At 41.4% G+C, this 20,010-nt stretch overlaps 1 protein-coding gene across 2 annotated transcripts in view; it reads right to left on the bottom strand.

The window, feature by feature from the left end:
- The window catches only part of prkg1b (protein kinase cGMP-dependent 1b), a 105,856-nt gene extending 91,063 nt beyond the window's left edge, over window positions 1–14,793 (bottom strand). The window contains exon 1 of one of the 2 annotated variants that reach the window (XM_048987484.1): window positions 14,017–14,793. In XM_048987484.1, the coding sequence (XP_048843441.1) occupies window positions 14,017–14,288 (272 nt within the window). In that variant the 5' untranslated portion in view covers window positions 14,289–14,793. Of the gene's footprint in view, window positions 1–6,812; window positions 7,502–14,016 lie in introns of those variants that run through there. The other variant, XM_048987483.1, reaches the window with a different exon arrangement.
- Between the last annotated feature and the right edge of the window lie 5,217 nt (window positions 14,794–20,010).

The raw sequence follows: 20,010 nt of genomic DNA, 5'->3' as shown, positions 1-20,010 counted from the left end.
TGGGATTATTGGCGAGGGCAACAACTGCCATAGTGTGTTAGACATAGTGAAGAGTGCCAAGGCGAGTTCCAGGAAGCTCCTGTTATGTTAACCTTCAGCAAAAGCTCATAACCTGAAATGATTCGGGGAAAAGGTCCAGCTTGCAGAAGGGAGAATAGGAATCTTCACGTCCTTGTTTAAATATTGTGAAATGATAAACAGAACAAGTGTTTAAAAAATAATGGGTGGAAAAGTAGTATCTTGAAGTATCAAATTTATAATATATATTTATATATAAATTTATATATATATATATGTCTGTATAAGCAATCTGCATGCTGAGGTGCTTGATTTTATACACTTGTGGCTATGGAAGTGACTGGAACACCTGAATTCAATGATATGGAGAAGTATCCCAGTACTTAAATATATTGTATATATATATATATTCTTCCTTATCTGGTCTGAATATGACAGACCAGAAGTTCAACGCCATTGACAAAAAGTTTGGTGAGACTGAAACTTTTAAAATTAATTTCTTTTTTTAAACTGACCTAGTTTATATATTTCACGACAGATTACTTTAGGAGGAGTCCAGTTGACCAAAAAAAGTCTATTAGCAGGTCCTGCAGTCTATCTCCTGACACATCCCTCAGCTCTGGGTAGCCTCACAGCATCCGCACAAGTAAACGCAGGAGAGCGGCAGCCACCACCGTCTCGGGGGGAATCGCGTATGTTTGCCCACATCGTTCTCGGAGAGACAAGCATCCCCCCGCCGTGCGCCGCCCATCCGTTCTTAACGCGCTTACGTCGCCATACAGCCGCGAAGCTGTCCGAGCTTATCTTGATACCGCTTGTGTGCGAGCGGCGCAGATGCCTCTTGAAACACGTGACACATTGCTGGAGGCTGAATCGAATTAAATATGAATAAAAATACAATTTAATTAAAAGACCGAGGAGAACTAACACACTTATAAAAGAAAAAAAAACATGAAAAGTCACAGCTGGGAGGTGAGAGAGACTCCAAGTTTCTGATTATAAAATCATTTTAATTTTTATATATCGTACAGTCATCGAATAATACTAAAAAAATATCATCTAAAACTATCTGATAAACCTTGTTTCCTCACAGTGATAAAAACATGAATCGGTTTGTTTTGTATAGACTATGTGGTAGATATTGTTCGAAATTCTTAAGTGAACAGAAAAAAAATGCTAATAAAAAGAACCTTTCCAGTGACAACCAGAAATATTTGTTTTTCTTCAAGCGGCATCTACCAGCAGATGTGCATAAATCAAAAAATCATTGTGGGACAGTTACCATGGAGACAGCTAAAGTTATCACATGTAAGCTATAGATACACGATTAAGCATGATTTTTCTCAGCAAGTAGACGACTTTATCCCTAAGATAAACACATTGTAATTGATGGTGTGTAAATTTTACCATTCATGTAGTAATTTCCCTTACAGCTAATGCAGATCTTTGTGGTCATATGGCTTTTGGGGAGAACTGGAAGACAAATGATAATGGCAATGTTTTACAATACTGTAGGCCATCATTTATTTGGTAAGCAGTCAAGCAATGAAAGCAGACTTTTTCCACACGTAGTCGTTCTTTGTTCACAGCCTTGAACAATAATAATAATAATAATAATAATAATAACAATCCTAATAATTCTTTTATTTGCCATTTGCACAAGAACACTGGAATTCTTCTCTTTGCCTGTCCCATCCTGGGGGGTCACGGCGCAGGGTCAGCCAACATGCGGCACCACCGGAGCTGGGGGTTCAGGACCTTCCTGAAGGGCCCATGGACGTGTGACTATACTGCCAGGGCCGGGACTCGAACTGGTGATGCGATCTCAGGCACCGATACAAAACCCACTGAGCCATTCACCACCCACATAGATAGACAGGCAGACAGACAGGCAGACAGACAGACAGACAGGCAGACAGACAGTCAGACAGACAGACAGTCAGACAGACAGGCAGACAGACAGACAGACAGGCAGGCAGACAGACAGACAGGCAGACAGACAGTCAGACAGACAGACAGTCAGACAGACAGGCAGACAGACAGACAGACAGGCAGGCAGACAGACAGGCAGACAGACAGGCAGGCACATAGATAGATAGATAGATAGATAGATAGATAGATAGATAGATAGATAGATAGATAGATAGATAGATAGATAGATAGATAGATAGATAGATGTTCTTTGGGCAGATACTCATCTTCAGTGGAAACTAAGTTTTCCAGGTAAGGCTACAAAGACCTACAGGATATCCCTGATACCGCACTGTGAAGTTTTATGTATATTCTGCCACAGGGAGTAGAAACAAGGGAATGAGGAAATATGGATGTTCCCATTCTTTATTTAGCTTGGACTGGGAGAGAGAGGAGAACAGAGAGCTCCGTTCTACAGCTGGGTCTTAAGTGGGATATTCCACTCAAAATGAATGTCAGTGGGGGGGGGGGCATTTTCCACACTGGAATGGGGCCACAGTTCATCTCTAGAGCAGAGCAGCTATGCTGACATACTTTATCATGTGTTTTGTTCTATTTTCCCACAAATGTAAAAATGTATTGTTATACAAGTAATAAAAGAAAACGTGTTTGGGGAGGGGTCACTCCAACATCTGAACTGCGTGCACACATTTAAACGTAGCTCATCACATATACAGATAGGTAAAAGCTTGAAGGAAAATACTTAATAAGCAGTAATTATTTCTATTATTCGTGTCTATTTACTTGCAAGACAATAGCTCTCAGATTTAGATTAGTCTTAGATCTAAAAACAAAGAAACAATCACCTTTACAACATCCCTCAGCAACCACTGCGCAAAATACCATGTATATACTGTAGCTGTTAATACATCCCTACATAGAATCCCCTTGTGATTTGGTCCTGGGAATAAAATCTGCATGCAGCAGCTAACATGAGGCATCAATCCCATGATTCTCAGCTGAAATGGACAGATATACAGATACGTCCCATTGCGATGCAAATGCAAACAGGTACAATAAAAAGGACTTCCCTTATCAACACCGCAAAAGACTAATTTCCAACAAGCTTAATGGGACTTTAACTGAGTATAATACTGTTATTGTCTCAGAAATTACCAGACACCCCTGCAGTGAGATCTACAGAGGAACCAATCATGCCAATCAATACATTTTTTTTGTTTTTTTTTTATCAATTACTGAATGTTATTAATAACTGCATTGACATTGAGAGGAAAAAATATATACCACCGGGAGACACTAGGCCGAATAGCCGCATTCCTGTGTGCCTCAGGAATGGTGTTTACATCACCATGGCAACAAGGAAGCGAGTGAAACAAGCATCATCCTCTTCCAGACCACAATGAACCTTATGTACCCAACAGGTCATCCAATCAAGGAAAGGTTACAAGAGAATGCAGCCTACCAATCAATATAGTTTGTGGGAAATTGATTAAAACTATTGCCACTTGAAAAAGCAACAAGGACATTCGGGGGAAAAAAAATATGCAGGTCACTGGACTCTTTTTTTTTTTATTAGATATCAAAAATCATTGGTGGGGTGACCTAGCAGATAAGTAGCTGTACAGAAGCCGACTTTGCTGATTGACGCCAACGCAAGATGCAGTTTCAGACCTTTGATCAGGCAAACTGAAAACGTACGACTGGCTTTTTACTTGCGGAACAGTCTGGAAGGCATTTCTGAGAAACGACCACGTGTTGCTTGCCCAGACTGGGGAGAGACATTCACTGGAACATGGCAAAACAGCATCCGACCACAGAGGCAACCAGCTCCAGTTGTGTTTATGGTACGACATTAGGCCTGCCTGCAGACATCACCTCCTAGCCTCATAAAAGCTTCACTTTTTACAATTTGTATCCCATTCCCCCCATCCTTTTTTAAAAGAAGATTTTTTGCCTGTCAAGCCTGAGAGGTAAACACGGGCATTTTCCCTTAAAAGGACAAAATATGCTCCTTTAAGAAGGGACCCAATGGATATGGTCCACGGCGACATTATTAAAAAGCCTATAGTGCAGCGATCATCGATCAGTCAGGCTGTGCACTCTGAGACAATAAGCAATCTAACCCCAATGTAATCATCATGTCACTGGGGCAGGTATCCGTGAGATATCGGTAAAGCACTGGCAATAAAAGGAGATGGATCCTGTTGAAGCTGCCATTCCTTCTTAAATACTCCTAAGTATTGAGTCAGCAATTCACAGGTATCATGGCTTGAGGGACAAAAGACTGGAGGGCAGGAGTGTTGGCAAAACAGAAAAGGGTTTTATTGAACTAAATGAACAGGGATGGTAAGATAACAGGACTGGGAGTGATCAGATGGGAGGACTAGAAATTAGGATGGGCACAAGCAATAGGAAGGTACGATGTCAATGACTGGACTGGGGAAAATAGGACTGGGAAGCACGTACATACGAGACTATCGAGGGAGCGAACAAGAGGCAGCTGGGAGTCATTAACAGGAAAATTAGGAATGAGGAAAAATAAATGAGTAACAGGCACGGCTTGTTAGGGTCACGCTGGGGAGGAGACAGGAGGGTCAGGTGGATGGGGTGGGCAGGATGTAACAACAGGGAGACATTCCAGAACCTTCTAGCAAACTGTCTGAGCTGATCCACGCTTACAAGCCCTGTGGATGACTTTTAGAGAAATAAAAAAAGTGCCCGACCAAAATCTTGGAACTGTGCCCCCAGGCCAATGTGAAGTGCTGTAAAGAAACATGAATAGAAATATGTTTGACCATTTTCCAGCGTTGCAAGTAGTGCTATAAGGGTAAACAAAAGCTGTGAATGCAAACACACTCTGCTGTTTATAGGCAAAAAAAGAGAAAATGTCCCACTGGAGCAAGAATGATTTAGATTCTTACAAAACAATACGCCCCAAGCAAATTTGGTCATCACAAATGCCTACGAGAAGCCAACTGTTTAACTTTTCACCCCCTGAAGCTAATGAATTCCAGAAAGGCCGGTCTGAAGGCTTCTGCTTGAGAAACGTGCGCTTCTCGCATCAGTACTGGCATATAATAATATTTATAATATATATATAATAATATATGTGCTGAAGATAATTTGTGAGGCACGCGACTTTGCTCACTGAATTCACTGTCGTCCTCTCACTTCCCTGGCGTCCCTCTACACTGACCATTAGTTACATCAAAGGGAAATAACATATAAATAAACAAGTGAACATATAAACCACTCCGTTAATATAATATAATAATGACTGTAAACCAAGGCAGCTGGATTAAATCGAGTGATATGCAAGGTTTATTTAAACACTGTATTTGTTGGGCACGGACAGTGAATAGGCTCCGCCTTGATATTTTACTACGGAAGCCACCCTTGATGAAAGGAATCAAGGATGCACTGGGACTGCGGAATAAAACTGAAAAGGTGCGCGTATTTAAAAAAAAACAGCAAATATCTGGTGGAAGGAGGACGAGTTTCTTTTCTGCTCCAAACAACACGCCACATATGCTTACTTTCCATCCCCAACACGCTTGTCTCAGCTTTGTATACCAGCTGCCGACAAAAATGTCCTTATCTGTGCTCGTTGGACTCCATTCTTGGTCGTGCTTACACTGCTATGCGTACGTTTATATTTAGATTATGTAAATGTTTTGGGAACGTTAATCAGCATCCGAGGAGGTGGAATGAAATGGAAAAAAAAGATGCGGTGGAAAGTCAAATGTCAGGCACAGTCAGTACACGTAATAAAAAACTGCCTTTGTCACACTGCTATCCCCCTGCTTTGGAGCATACGCGAAACATTTGTTTATCATGACTGGGGGAGAAAACCCCAATTAACCTGGCCTTTGTTGAATTTTTTATTCTCACCCCGCGGTCTCCGCAAGTCAAATATCAAATGGCCAATAAATGCGCAAGTCGACTGCTTTACACACGTGATTAATGATGAATGAATATTGGGCTCCTTATACCACCCCCCACCCCCCGTATACAAGGCACCATGATCTCAATAGACAGCAACAAAGCGAGAGCAACAAGTGGGAAAGCAATCGGCTGCCTTCACCTCGTCCCTGTGAGGTGAGTCACACACCACCAGCACCCGCTGATCCAGAAAATAACAATTACCATAACGTGTAACTGGTCTGAGGCTCGAGTGCCGACACGCTGGAGAAGAAGAATACATGACTCACGTTGTCAGAATATTAATATTCATGCACAGTTGTTTAAACGGATCTATAACAGATCATTCTGTCACATGGAGCTTTGCATACTGAGCCCAAAACTGACATGATGTTTACCTGTCATTTCCTGAACAATACCTACATACACCATGGCCACCCCCCCCCCCCCAAAAAAAAAAAAAACCCTCATTTAAAATATTTTAAAATGTTATAAAATGCCAGTACTACTATGAATATGCAGCATTAAAAAGAAAATGTCGGATACAGGTAACGACAGGCAGGTTCAAGATGCCAGGAGTTGTTTCATTTAGTTGTATTAGAATTAAATTAACTGAAAACGATGCGACTATATATATAACTTTAATAACTTTTTGGAGCACATTCGGTGAAAGGATTGTGTGTGTCGTTTTATATCATATGACTATGAATAGCTAAGGCATGAATTACGCCTGATTGTAGGTAATTACAATTGAAAACTATTTGATATTAAAATGTGGGTCTGAAATACCTTCCGGCTATTCAAGATGCGATAAGTTAAGTAAGACTCACTAGCGAGGCGTTTATGCACGTACGCTTATTCCCACGACATTGTTTTTAATGAAACTAAAAACGGGGACGATCGCAATGCATAACGACTTTAAAAGGAATCGCAAAACCTACTGTGAGCTCTTTGGGTAGAAAGGAAGGGTAACGTGGCTGAGATCCTGTATGTCGAAGGCGGTGGGCTCAGCTGAGATAGCCTGCCTCTTGGTCCTCTGATGTTCCTGGAGGACGCTCTGCTTGTGGACCTGTTGGGTCGCCGGTCTGATCACCGAGCGATATTTATCCAGCTCATTCTGCAGCTTCTGGATCAACTCGTCTTTCTGATCCAGCTCCAGTTCCAGTTCATCTATGAGAGCGTCTCGCTGTCTCAATTCCTCGATTTTCTCCTGTAAAGCGTACTGGAGATCGCGCAATGTGCCCATGCTTCTCAAAGGACGAGACTTCCACTGACGCTACAAAGTTTGCCAAGTATCCAGGATAGTCTTCTTTTCCTTTCCAGCACCCAAAAAATGGACGGAACGCTGTCGGTTTATATTCGATTCCCCGGGAAATCGGCACCGTTAACTTTGCGTGTTAACGTCATTTAAGGATGATCGGTGGCTACTGCATTAGTTTAAAAAGCGTATCCTAGCTTAAAAAGGGGGTGGGCGGCATAGGTGGGCATGTCAGGCACTGAAGCGCAAAAAGGCTGAAGTTTAACAGACGAATAACTGTCGCCCAGAAGTACTCGATCTGTTGCAGCGCGAACAGTCTGCGAGGCGCTAGAAAAATGCCGAAGCGCGTTGCATTGGGCAGGAAAGTATGAAGTCCGAGGCGCTCCCCGCTATTATGGTCAACCAATAAGGCATTACACACACCGTAATGAGAAGGGGGGCTCAGTCGGCGCAAAGCCGTGTCATTCAGGCACCATGGGACCCACTACCTTCATTATTTTCAAGGGAAACCTGTCTGCATTTGTCCAAATTTCTACATGCTTCTCTTTAATTTATTTAATTTCGCTTTCAAATAAACGCGATGCTAGCCGTACACCAAAAACGAATCAACAAGTGGGGCTGAAATATTTCCTGGGTTTTTGTTTTAATATGTAATCGATTCTGTACATTTTGATTATTCGTAATATATATATGGACAACTATTAAGCAAATAATTCTTATGTGAGTTTGATGAATAGTTACGGAATAGCCTCTTTTAGGTAAGCTGTTTACCTTTCCAAGCTACCTATTACTTGAGATAAACAAATTTTGGATTATAAACTGAAATGACAAAAGACATTCATCTGTTGTGCTCAATACTGTCAGTTTTGTTCAATGTGAATTGAAGAAATTGCTTGAATTCACATAACTTTCCGGTTAATCAAACCAAAAATTGTGGATTGACTCTGATCGAATGTAATTGTATTTAAAAGATCTAAATTATGAAAACATGCATTTACAACATTAAAAACATTGAACAATTTAGTTGTATGTTTTATTGGAGGTGATGCGATCTACCGGATTGTCAAACAGACGTAAAGAGAGCACGAAGTGGATGACGTAGTTTTTCCAGCCAACCTGGATGTTTGCCTTTCTCACATTTTCCATCCCATTAAACAACAATTCCTAATAAATGACTTGGCTGGCGTTCTGAACATTTGGCCCGAATTTACATTTTTCATTTACAAGACCGACAACTCACAATACAGAGATATGGTAAGTGCACGTGACGAAGCATCAACAGAAAGGTACGGCAGTGAATGTTCGCTGCCATTAAGGGCCACGTGATTAAGTTAAAGGTTTTCATTAAATTCGAGAATAGCTATTGTTTTTAGAGTTCGCTGTTCAAGCACAGTTGTCATGGTTACACCGATGTTATACCCGCACACCCAACTTGTTATAGCCTTTGGGATAAATTGCATGAAACATTTTCCTAACCCTACAGAAATCGTCAAACTTTGAATCCATAGCTATACTGCCATTTTGACGTGCTGCCTTTCCAAGCAACGTTTATGGAATGTTTTTCAGATACTCCATTTCTTCCAATATGTCACTTTCATAATGTTCTTTCGAGTATGACCAACTATGTATAAGGCATAGCATCCACATTGTTCATATCTGCATATTATATTCCCTGTATCTTCATCAAATATGATGAATATCTAATCTGGCAGGAATTCTTTAGCGTTCATGCATTCCATCCTATGGAGGTGAGAACTTAGCTTCATGATCAGAGCACAGGGTCAGTCATTAGTCTAACACCCCTGGAGCAGGTTTGGGATTGAGGCCTTTGCTCAGTGGTCCAAAGGTGACATGTCTCCTCTGCTGGCCATGGGATTTGAAATGGCAACCCTTCCACCCCAGACATTCACATGCACTTTTCTCTTGCCTTGATTGCAGGCTTACATTTTCATGCTGTCTGCCATGCCATTTCCTCTCTCCATCAGCACATTGCTCGCATCCCTATCTTCATCTCAGCCTGACCAGCCTTTGATCCAGCACAGCACAGTGTCACTGCTCTAAGACACTCCGACGTTCCCCAAGACGACTCCTTATCAGAAGATGATTCTGATCTTCTCTCCATCCATAGCTAGCGCAGCTATAATGTCACAAATCCCCTCGTCTGGCAGCTGAGTCGCTTATCTTTTTGGCCAGTCTTACTAGATCTGCAGGATACTGTATATTGTGCACCAGTGCACAGCACCGCAGTCAGCTAGGTCTGGGTCACCTAAGAAGGGATCAGACTGCTGTTCTACTAACGTCCCTCTCGTCCCCCAGTTCAGTAATTACTGAGCTATTGTTATGTGTACCTGATCCCTTAGCTTTTCCACACACCATTTCTGACTTCACACTGCTGTTAGGCAAGACCCTTGAGTGTTTCAGGGACAACAGATCAACAACTCAGACCTGCATCTCTTCCCGTGTAGGGGCTCTCTGCAAAATGTCATGGCCTTAGTTTTGCTACAAAATACCTGCAAAATACCACAGTCCTGTCGGTGTGTATGTTCTGTCTTGCCTGCATTTGCTCAGCTTCACAGTGAAGCACTAGTGGTTCAGGGCTTCAGTAAGTTCAGATGCATCCCAAAGTATCTCACTCATCTCATCCAGGTTCTTTCTTCTTTACCGGAAATAAACCATAATGCATATGGCAAAACATATGCTGTTCATCACGATTATAATTTATTATAGACTTGTAATGCAAAGGTGTGTGTGTGTGTACATATATATGTACATCTTTTATATATGCACATGGCTGATATGTATATGTACATCTTTTCAGTTTTTTATCTAAAGTGGTTCTATAACATGAAAAATTGTGAATAATTTATAATTTGATTTTGTTTTAGGGAAAAGGGTAGATTAAAGGATACAGAATTACTTCAACATTCATTCATTATTTTCCCTTGCCCTTTCATCTTGCCTTCATCTAGGAAAAATGCATGAATGAAAAGTACTAAAATTAACTGCATAAATATTTTCCCTAAATATATGCCGTTGTTGTATTTTCTTAAAGGAATAATCGCCTATTGGTTCAAACACTTTTCTGTATAAACCAATAAGAACGTCAACAGGCGAAAAAAACATGAAAGACCATAAGCGCCCTCTTGTGGTCAATAGTCTGTGACCTGTACTGTATTAAACCCTATAATTTTATGATAGTTCAAAAGTTTGTGGAAAAATATGATAATGAACGAAATCAAGCAAAAATCATGGCTGTTGTCCTACCCAAAAACAATACATTTAATCAGAAAAAATTATATATCCGATAACGAGCAAAAAAAAAAGGTAATACAGACGGCTATGTCTGACACAAACCAACGATAACTGAGCCTTCTTTCATAAAGTGCAATTGATTTTCATTCCCGTTTCAGACATTCAGCTCAGTTCAATTAAAGGAGGTCTGATGAGATGGTGCCAATATAGTAGAGAGTCAGCAGCAATCCAGATCAAAGTGAACATGTGGACCGTAGAAAGGATGCTAATGCAAGACCTGATCCCTCACTGGGTCCCGGTTCTGTACAACAGGAAGGGGCACTGCAGGCCTTTTATCTCCCTGATCAAGATCATGCACTTTCCATTCTGAAGTGCGCTTGAAGAAGCTTGCCAATTATGAGTTATTTTGTTGGGAGAAACAGGAGGGCCCGACACATTGTCTGCCCAAATCCCTTCTGGTTGTCTTTCACGCGGGCTTGGACAGTGCCGAGTCCCCTTTGCTCGATTCGTCTGTCATCTCCAGGGGCACTGCAACAATCGCCTTTAAGTTTATTTCTACTTTTTTCTCTCTCTAAAGCACAGAAAAATATGTTCTGAAAAAAAGTACCTTCTGCAGACCACTTTCACGCTGAAAGCTGAGCTTGAAGGAAGAAATGATTTCATATAACATTTTGCCGTTTGTTTAATAACAGTTTCACATTTAACCTGCCTGGAACTTCTATTTAATTTTGATTCTCTCTCTCACTCTGTGTGTGTGTGTGTGTGTGTGTGTGTGTGTGTGTGTGTACAGCAGTAAGTTTACCATGATTGCACACTATTGGACTCTCAAAGGAAATGACTTCTTAAAATACTACTAAATTACACTGGTATCTACATAACAGACACCACGAATAACTACTCATCTGGAAAGCACTTTGGAGAAAAGATTATTAAAGCACTTTTTCATAAATGTGCTAAACCCAGACCAGCCTTCCAGCTTTCACCATACACAAAGACATAACCATCACTTCTTTCAGACTTTCCATTCCTGGGCCGTATGGAAGAGTAGGTTCTTACCGGGGCCTCGGGGAACAATTTGATAAACTTTCTATAATCGGGTTTATTTCATTGCCCCGGGACACAAGGTGATGAAGAAACACTGTTTGTTTGTTTTTTTGCTTTGACAAAAGGAAGGCAATGAATGAGACGATGTTTTTTGCGCAAGACAAGTTTTATACTAATCTTTTTTTTCTGGAGAATATTGAGTTTTACAAATAATTGAATAACATCTGTTTAAATTAACAGAAATTTGTAATCTGATTTTTATTATGTGTAATTGGTGGCATGAGGTTACAGCATAAAATAAAGATAATATGAAGTAATATTATTACAAAAGTACAAACATTAAAACAGTTACACATTATTATATAATATTGGTGTTACATGCCTAGCCTCATCACCATTTCTTTCTGTGTGAATCCACTCTTGAAATGAAGGCTACTAATATTCACTGAAAAACAGTGAGCAAGGTGAATGAATATTTGCGAGATCTGCATCATTTTAAAAACACCTTTTACCAAAAAAGCCATAATCGTCGCGGCTAATGTTTTCCTTCATAGTGCATAGATTAATGGCATAATCTTTATTCAGATTGTACTTGCATACTTATTTATTTAATTATAAATAACAAATATAAAAACATAATTTCACGAATCTCTTGTCAGAGTGAGAATTTACCTTTCCACATTTGCAATAGACGATTCAAATACTTCGTATATTAATGTGTCTGAAATATAACCGATAAAGTTTCAAGATTCAATCTATTCAGTTACACGAACCTGAAGAAGAGGAGAAGAGAGTTTTTCTGCCATCTTGTGGTTACAATATGAATGGATCGATCGTTGTTTTGCAGTTCGGGGATGTGTAACTGTTTCAACTAATGCATAATTATGGGGGTTCTGTTCATTAACAGAATATTTATCATATCTTGGTTATAAACATGCCTTAAGTGTTTGTTTTGTTGAAAAACAACAGTTTATAAGAAAATATCAAAGATTTGGAAAAAATTCGGGAAAAAAAACATTCTTGATCTTCAGGTTGCAAACATGAAACAGTTAATGAATGTAAAAGCATTTACTTTGAACTGCCAGACTCGAGAAGCTGTTTAAAACACCAAATATTAATTATGCCCTACAGTAAAATGGATGACTGATTACCTACAGCGGTCAGATGTCCTTCACTTTCTGCGTTAAGCGTTACCTTGCTCATGTCCAAAGAGTCACTTATTGACAAAGTCGTTATTATTCCGCTGAATAAAAATGAAATACTTATTAATTACAACTTTCAATGTTAAAGGTACAATGAATATAATAAGAACAATTGGCCCAAACTCTTTTAAGCAGTAATTATCTAATCCCTGGAAATACTAAGTGTTGTCATATAGCAGAGCAGTGGGTCTTAAATTTATGTCTGTGTTAACATTATACTTGTTTATACTAATTTAAACCTGCAACCTCCCTCTGCTAAGAAGGCAGGTTGTCGGTCATTACTTGTTTATGGTAATAAAGCGGCGAGGATATTAGTTAACTGACTGTTAAAAGTATATGTCTTTACAATAAAAGGTGCCTTTTAACATGCACGGTCCCTGACCGGTTTGAAATGATCTAAAGTGATCGGCGATAAATGTTGCTAATCAAGCTTAAAGCCTGTACTTCGTCTCATCGCCTGGATTATCGCGCATCGTCTGTGTTTATTTATACCTGAACACCATATATAGTCAAAATTTAACTACAGAAAGACAATGACGGCAGATCTTATTTATGTCCATCCTGGCCAAAGCACATTGAAAAAGCAGTAAAGACATAGTCGTTACTATTTATGTGCAGAACACATTTTCCCATATGAAATAAATTAACCTGACTCCTTATTTTCACCCAAGCGGGTAAACAGGAATCTACACAAAATGTACTTACAGTGAAACAATTTCATCATGATTATGGTGATTTTATTAGTGCATTAAGACACCGGAGAAATACATAATCAGCTCATTTTGATGTAATACTTCCCATCGCTATGGTAACATTCTACGATATCAATGCAGGCAATGAGAGTTGTCTATGAAGGTTGATTTTCTATAGTTTTAATGAGACTTTCTGACACGCCGGTATTACAGATTGGCAAAAAAAAATAAACATCCATAGGCGCTTTGAAAACAAGACAGGAGACAGAGTGCAAAGAAAGCGATGGAAACATGTGGGCACACGAGCGTTTTCTAATGGTGTATTAAATATCCCTAAACATGCATTTCGGCTCTCAGCATCCTTCCACTAAGAGCCAATAAAGCCTTGTACTTCCTGTACTCAATTTCCCCCGGGAATTCAATAATGGATACGATCAATTAAACTCCAGTGCCTCGTGTTATTTTTCCCCTCTCGAACCCCCTGTAGCAATTCTGAGCGAAAGTGCAAGCCGGTGACATTTCAAAAAGTCTGAACGTGGAAGTCGGAAAGTACTTTTTATGCCACGTTAGTGTCTCTTTGCCCAGATGCATGTTAAGAAATATGCATTAAAATCTTAATGTTGCTACCCCCCAAAACACTCGGTCTATATCAGTCATACATTTACTGCCGGATGTTTAAGCTGAAGAAATGATTTACCTGTCAGACTTAGCGTGTTTCCGAAAGGCTTGGCTGGTTAGATCTTGGAATGACCTATATGTCTGTGGTTCCGCCGAAATTCCTTGCGCTCGTCTGGTCCTGGGTCCGATGATCTGAGCGCTCGGCAGCACCGACTGACATTTGTGCAGCTTTCTTTTCAGTTCATGGATCTCCTCTTCTTTCTCGGCGAGGCGTCTCTCCATGTCCATTATCCTCTCATCCTTCAGCACAAGGAGCTTGGTGAATTCTCCCTGTAGATCACTCATTTTCATTGAGTTTCAGCTCAAACTTTTCCTCGCCCCCCCAAGCCGGATCACGGGCGAACTGGCGACGTTGGAGATCCAGGAGCCTCCCGCTTTTACGAGTCGAAGAGCCCGCACAGATGGGCGCTGTGCTGGGGCTCTACTTACTGCTGAATAGACAGAGGAGGTGAACCCGGGAATAACGTTTAAAGCAGCCGGCGTTGGTGCGCCCAGTGCTGATCCTCACACCCGTGGGAGCCGACGGTCATCCGCCGAAGCCAATTAGAGATAGTTATCCCTCCTCCAAGAGGCTCGGTCACTTTATGATGGAGCGCAACGGGAGCGCGAATCGCAGCCGGCATCCAGCGTGTTTTCCAAAGCACGGGGGGGAAAAAAGCCAAGAAAAAAAATAATAAAAACTTTTGACCCAAGACTTAATGCCTGAAATAGCAGCAAACACCATGTGATCCAGAGGCTGACGTAGGGCCGGTGTAACCTGATCCAGTTCTTATAGGCTGCATGGGCCGGTACCTTCATTGGGGTCGCGCTCCTGTTTGTTTGCAGGCTCCGCTTTTATATCGTGAATCTCACGTGGTTTTCGGGAACGTTGCGTTTTCAGTTAGATGTGCACGATATGCCTTTTCATTAATTTTCTACACCGCCTTGTCCTACACAGGGGCGCATATCGCGTAAACTAGATTATGCATTATGCTTGCTGGTTTTATCTTATAAAATCTTTCGGTAAACTTGGTTTCTCGCACATATTATACGTTGTACAGGCACATTGCTTAATTTCAGTAACATGATTTATTACAAGAGTTGCCTGATGCCCAGAAAGATTAACTGAAATAGAAACCAAAAAAAAAAAAAAAAAAACATCTTGGGTAAATACGGTATGTCGCAAACAAGATTTATTCAGGCTTAGTTTTATACATTGGCACATGCTTGCTTTAATATTTGATTTACTCTTCTTCCTCTTTATTATTATTATTAGTGTTATAATAACAATTAGTAGTTTTAGTATTTCAGCACTTGTGGTAAGATGTACTAGCAAAATGCGGTACCTGATTAATAGTTTACTGTAGAGGATAAAATTATTGGGTTTGTGTAATATATACTGTACAGATGGATTGTATTTCTCTGGATATTTTTATCTGGTGTACTTTCCAGGAGAGAGCCGGAATGTCAAGAGCGGCCTTGTTAATCAATGCCCTACCCTCAGGTAAGTGGAGTTGCCCGTGACTTGCACTGCTAATACCGGTGGCAGATATTCTAATTATGCACAGATGCAAAACTTCCAGTCTATTCCTGTCTTAAGCTTCAATGGCAGTGACCTGGCTTCACAGACCCAGAGCGTGAATGGCGTTTGTGATCCCAAGTACATTCACAAAAGTGCAAACCATTCATGCAACTGCCAAGCTAGTTTGGGCACAAAAACAATAGTTTATGGAGAAACCCGCCATCATTACAGATAATAGAATATTATGACAAAGTGCAGATCAAGTACAAAACTAGATTAATGTGTAATTGCAGCATTTGTCTGGACAGACAGGAAGTACACGCCTTCAGCTGCAGTATAGCTCTTACACTCAGACCATTAAACAATTCATATGAGTAAATAAATGTATAAGAATCCACATTAATGAGATTCAGCAGAAAATGGTAACTGGACTTTGAATGAAATACGTTTAAGCCTCAGGAGAGGAAGTATGTTCCACCCTCGAAGTATCAATCAGTGAGTATTTTGTTTGTAAAGAGTTAGCAGTATTACTAAACAGATAACATGTTTAATCACTGTTTGTACCCAGGGAAATAGCAGTCTGCCAAACAGCTGGATGTTCGCGATGTGCCACCCATTCTGGAGCAGAAGAAGAAAATGTATGGACATTTCTGTAGAAGTGACACTGGTCAGTGGATCCGCATTCTGGTTTCAGATCAGAGTAATATGATTGGACCTGACAGTGCTTAGTGGTAAGTTTAGCTGCAAGACAGTGCTGATGGTCTAGGGCTAGCGGGGGGGGCGGGAGGGTGTGTCTCTGTATTTCATTCAGTGAACTGCAAGACCCTTTCCTCCCCTTTCATAAAAACCTTCTTTGGAACACAGCTCACATTTTATATTAATATATTAATTGTTATACATAATCCTGCCATTCAACTTCCAACAACATTTTCAGTAGCGGATTTGTCGAAGGGGGGGGAGGGGGCAGCATATCCCAGGCAGAAGGCGGGGGCACACCCTGGACCGGATGCTAATCCATTAATATTATCCATCCATCCATCTTCCAACCGCTTATCCTGTTCAAGGTCGTGGGGGGCGGGGAGGGGGGGTGTCCCAGCCAGCACAGGGCCCAATGCAGGGGATGCCAGGCCATTTACACTATGATACTCTGAATTGCATGACTCACTCCATGGATGGTTGCCATTCTGGTATTCTTTGCATAGCTATTAATCTGATTTTGTGATCGGCAGTGATGCTCGTGGTCATGAAGTCCAGTGACCAGTGCTGTTTAACTCAGGACGTGAATGAGACATTATCTTAAAAATCTAGCCTGATTGTGCAACACATTATAATCCCCAGTCTGCAGTCACGCTGTGTTGAGCGTAGCGCTTGTAACTTTAAAAGAAGCTCGGTATTTTTTTAAGTCCATTTAAAACCAGGTAAAAGAAGATGTATAACATTTTCATTGTTGCCTCTGTTTGTTGCCTGTATGCAAAGGGATTCACCCTGTTTCCGTAATCGGCTTTTTCCAGCACATTACCTGTGTCACGCTGGGCAAATGTGAATGTAATTCATGCTCTGTCCTGGTCCTGCGTAAAGAATGTGTTTGGCGCCAGTATTATCTTCAGTTACCAAGAGAGGCCCGGGTAATTCACAAAATGCAAGCATTACCAAGCATCGCATCAGAATAAACAATTGCCCCCCGAATTTCCAGTGGGGGGATCAGTTTACAGGAGAGCCTGGGCAGACATTAGTCATCCTCTTCCTGTAACGCTTGCCCCCCCCCCTAGTCGAAACCGAAGAGGGTGTCCAAGTGGAGACAGCATTTTTTTCGAGATCAATACTGTTTATTCCTCGTGCTCTTCCAGCAGAAATCCTCTCCAAGGACGGACTGGGCCTCATCCGCGGCTGTTATTCTGAGATGTAAAAAACGGACACGGTAACTGCAGACCGGTAGCTGCTCAGGTGCCGCGCGGACTTCCAGGTGCTGCTGAATGACGTAATGGTGCCTCGTCCTCATTCCCAAACACCATAGGGCTGCTTCACAAATAGAGGGGAAAATCCTCTGCATTAAACTGGCATAATTAAAAGATTTTACAAATCCCCAGGTCTCAAATAAGATGCCTTTTGTATGCATAAAAAATACGCCGTCTCTAAACATATTTCCTGAATGAACTGCTGATTATTCAGAGTTTTTATTTTGAGGTATAATTTTGCTCTTGATTCTTGCGACTGTCAAAGACCATTTTTTTTGCCTATTTATAATAAGGCAGCGCTGGGCTTTCAGTGTCTTCGTCTCCCAGTTGTGCGACACACTCAGCACAAGCTGCCCTTCTTATGCTGTTCTTCTGAACAGAAGCTCATATTCCCCGATTTGGTGCTTCAGCTGGTTTCCCTTCTATTTTAAGTAACTTGCCAGCTTAAAAAGACAGAAAAGGGAAATTTTTTCATGGGGCTTATGTGTTAATGGGCTGCGGGGTGTTCAAAGGACCTTTTTGAATTGGTGCAAAAATGAAAGCAGAATTTTTTTTTAAAAAAAGGTAAAATGGCTAACTAGTGATTTGATGAGCTCTGCGGCACGTAATTGGCGTGTTAATGCGTTTTTTTTGCCCCTGTGATTCACCTAATGATGGATATTGTGAGGAATTAGCTTATTCCATCACCGTTCCTCATTGTCTCTGGGCTGTTGCAGATCCAGTATAAATCCAGATTAGACAGACTGAGTAGACAGGATATATATATATATATATATATATATATATATATATAATAGGATATTTATTTAACTTAGAATCGGATGCTTTTACGGATACTGTAAACTCACACACCCATTTTCTGCCAGCACATTCTAGAAAGACAGAAATCTTATAGACAATAAATTATGTCCATTTAAGAATTATCTAAATAAATACATTTAGATATTTATTAAAATGTATAATATGTATTATTTTAGAAACTTTGCAGGAATAAATATTTCATTTGTTTAAAGTATGAAGGAAAAACCTATTAAATGCAAACTGATTAAATGGAGAAAAAAAAAGACATTTAAGGTGTGTGTAAGAAAAGAAGCAGATGGACTAAAGTCACTGGAACAGGAATAAACTTCGAAAAAGGATTTTAATACACCCTGGTAGCAATGACAGCAAACTCCCTTGTCTTGATGTTGCCGAATAACAGCCTAAGAGCAGGTGTGATAAAACAGAATTAGGGCTTTTCGAAAAAGAGAAAGAAAAACAAACCTTGATATCACATTTTATGAAACAGTGCATGTTCCTCTAGCTGCTTTCTGAGCAGGTGTTATTGCAGTGCGGATCAAGGGAGGTAAGACGGATGCATGTCCTGCGATTACCGGCGTGTCCGCGAGCCGGAGCTCACAGAGAATGTGCTGCAGGCTACGCACACTCGCTGTTCTTTTTTAGCGTTACGTGACATTTGATACGGTGCCTCATCGGTAAAGGCCATAAATCTTATCTCCATTTAACATCAAGCGGGTTATAAATTATTTATCGCAGCTGCGAACCTCGTTATTTCAAACAAAGAGAGATTCAGAACTGGAAGGTATTTAGTGATTCTCTCTGATGGGGACCCTTGATCTCCTAATGCACTGGGCTTTAATTGAGAGCAAACCGGCTTCTCGCGTGACATAATGCTCTTCTGGGTGGACCATGTGTTAGCTACTTGAGAGCCATCAAAATATGGGCATGTCTGTTTCTTTCAAGCTGTGTATGAATTGTGGCCCAAAGGCACGCAGGGTGGGGGCTACTGGAGTCCATTTATGGGGCCATTTAGTCATGGGCACATAGAGGGGCGGGGCCACAGGGACGCTGGCCCCAGCTGAAAGCTGATTAGCCCCTGGAGTGCTCCCTTCCTGTCACTCACCAGTAGAAAACATATCATTGGCTAATGATAAGGCTACCCCCACTGTATGATTTATGGCCCGTCTTATCCCCACCCCTTTAAAACACCCTAGGATCACCCCTGAATCATCCTGTTGGATGTTTGGGTCCAAAAGGAAAGGATAGGACCACCAATAAGAGTCACACGGTAGAGCAGTATGCGTCACATGAACAAGACAGTGTTGAAACCCTATAAAAATTACATCAGGGCTTCTAGCAGGGTCCCAAAACAAATGGGATGCTGGGATTTCTATGCCCGAAGACAAAAAGATCGGGGCTGGAGGCAGATGGGAGAAAACGCAGCTTGGATGGGACAGGGCAAGGCAGTCCTGTGAATCTTCAGGTAGGAGGCTGCCTTCCGGGACCGTGAGCCAGCAGCACTGCGGATCGCACCGTCTCACGGCCAAAAGAACATAACACATCCCCTCCCTCCCTGACGCCGATCCAGGTCTCGGCTCTGACCCAGCACGACCGCTCGTTAGCGCTCGTCTGCCTAGCTGGTGGCTTCATCCGGGGCAGCTTCCGATGTCACGCCTTGGCGGTGCCAAAGCCGGCTTCCCGCTGGCGTGTGCGGCAACAGCGACGGCGCAGCTGGAGTGTAAATACCGAAGCTGCTGGTCTAGGCGCGCGATGAACG

Source organism: Brienomyrus brachyistius, chromosome 20 (assembly GCF_023856365.1).
Source record: "Brienomyrus brachyistius isolate T26 chromosome 20, BBRACH_0.4, whole genome shotgun sequence".
Classification (NCBI taxonomy): domain Eukaryota; kingdom Metazoa; phylum Chordata; class Actinopteri; order Osteoglossiformes; family Mormyridae; genus Brienomyrus; species Brienomyrus brachyistius.
Note: the sequence above shows the minus strand (reverse complement) of the source record. Positions and strands in the feature narration are given on the sequence as shown.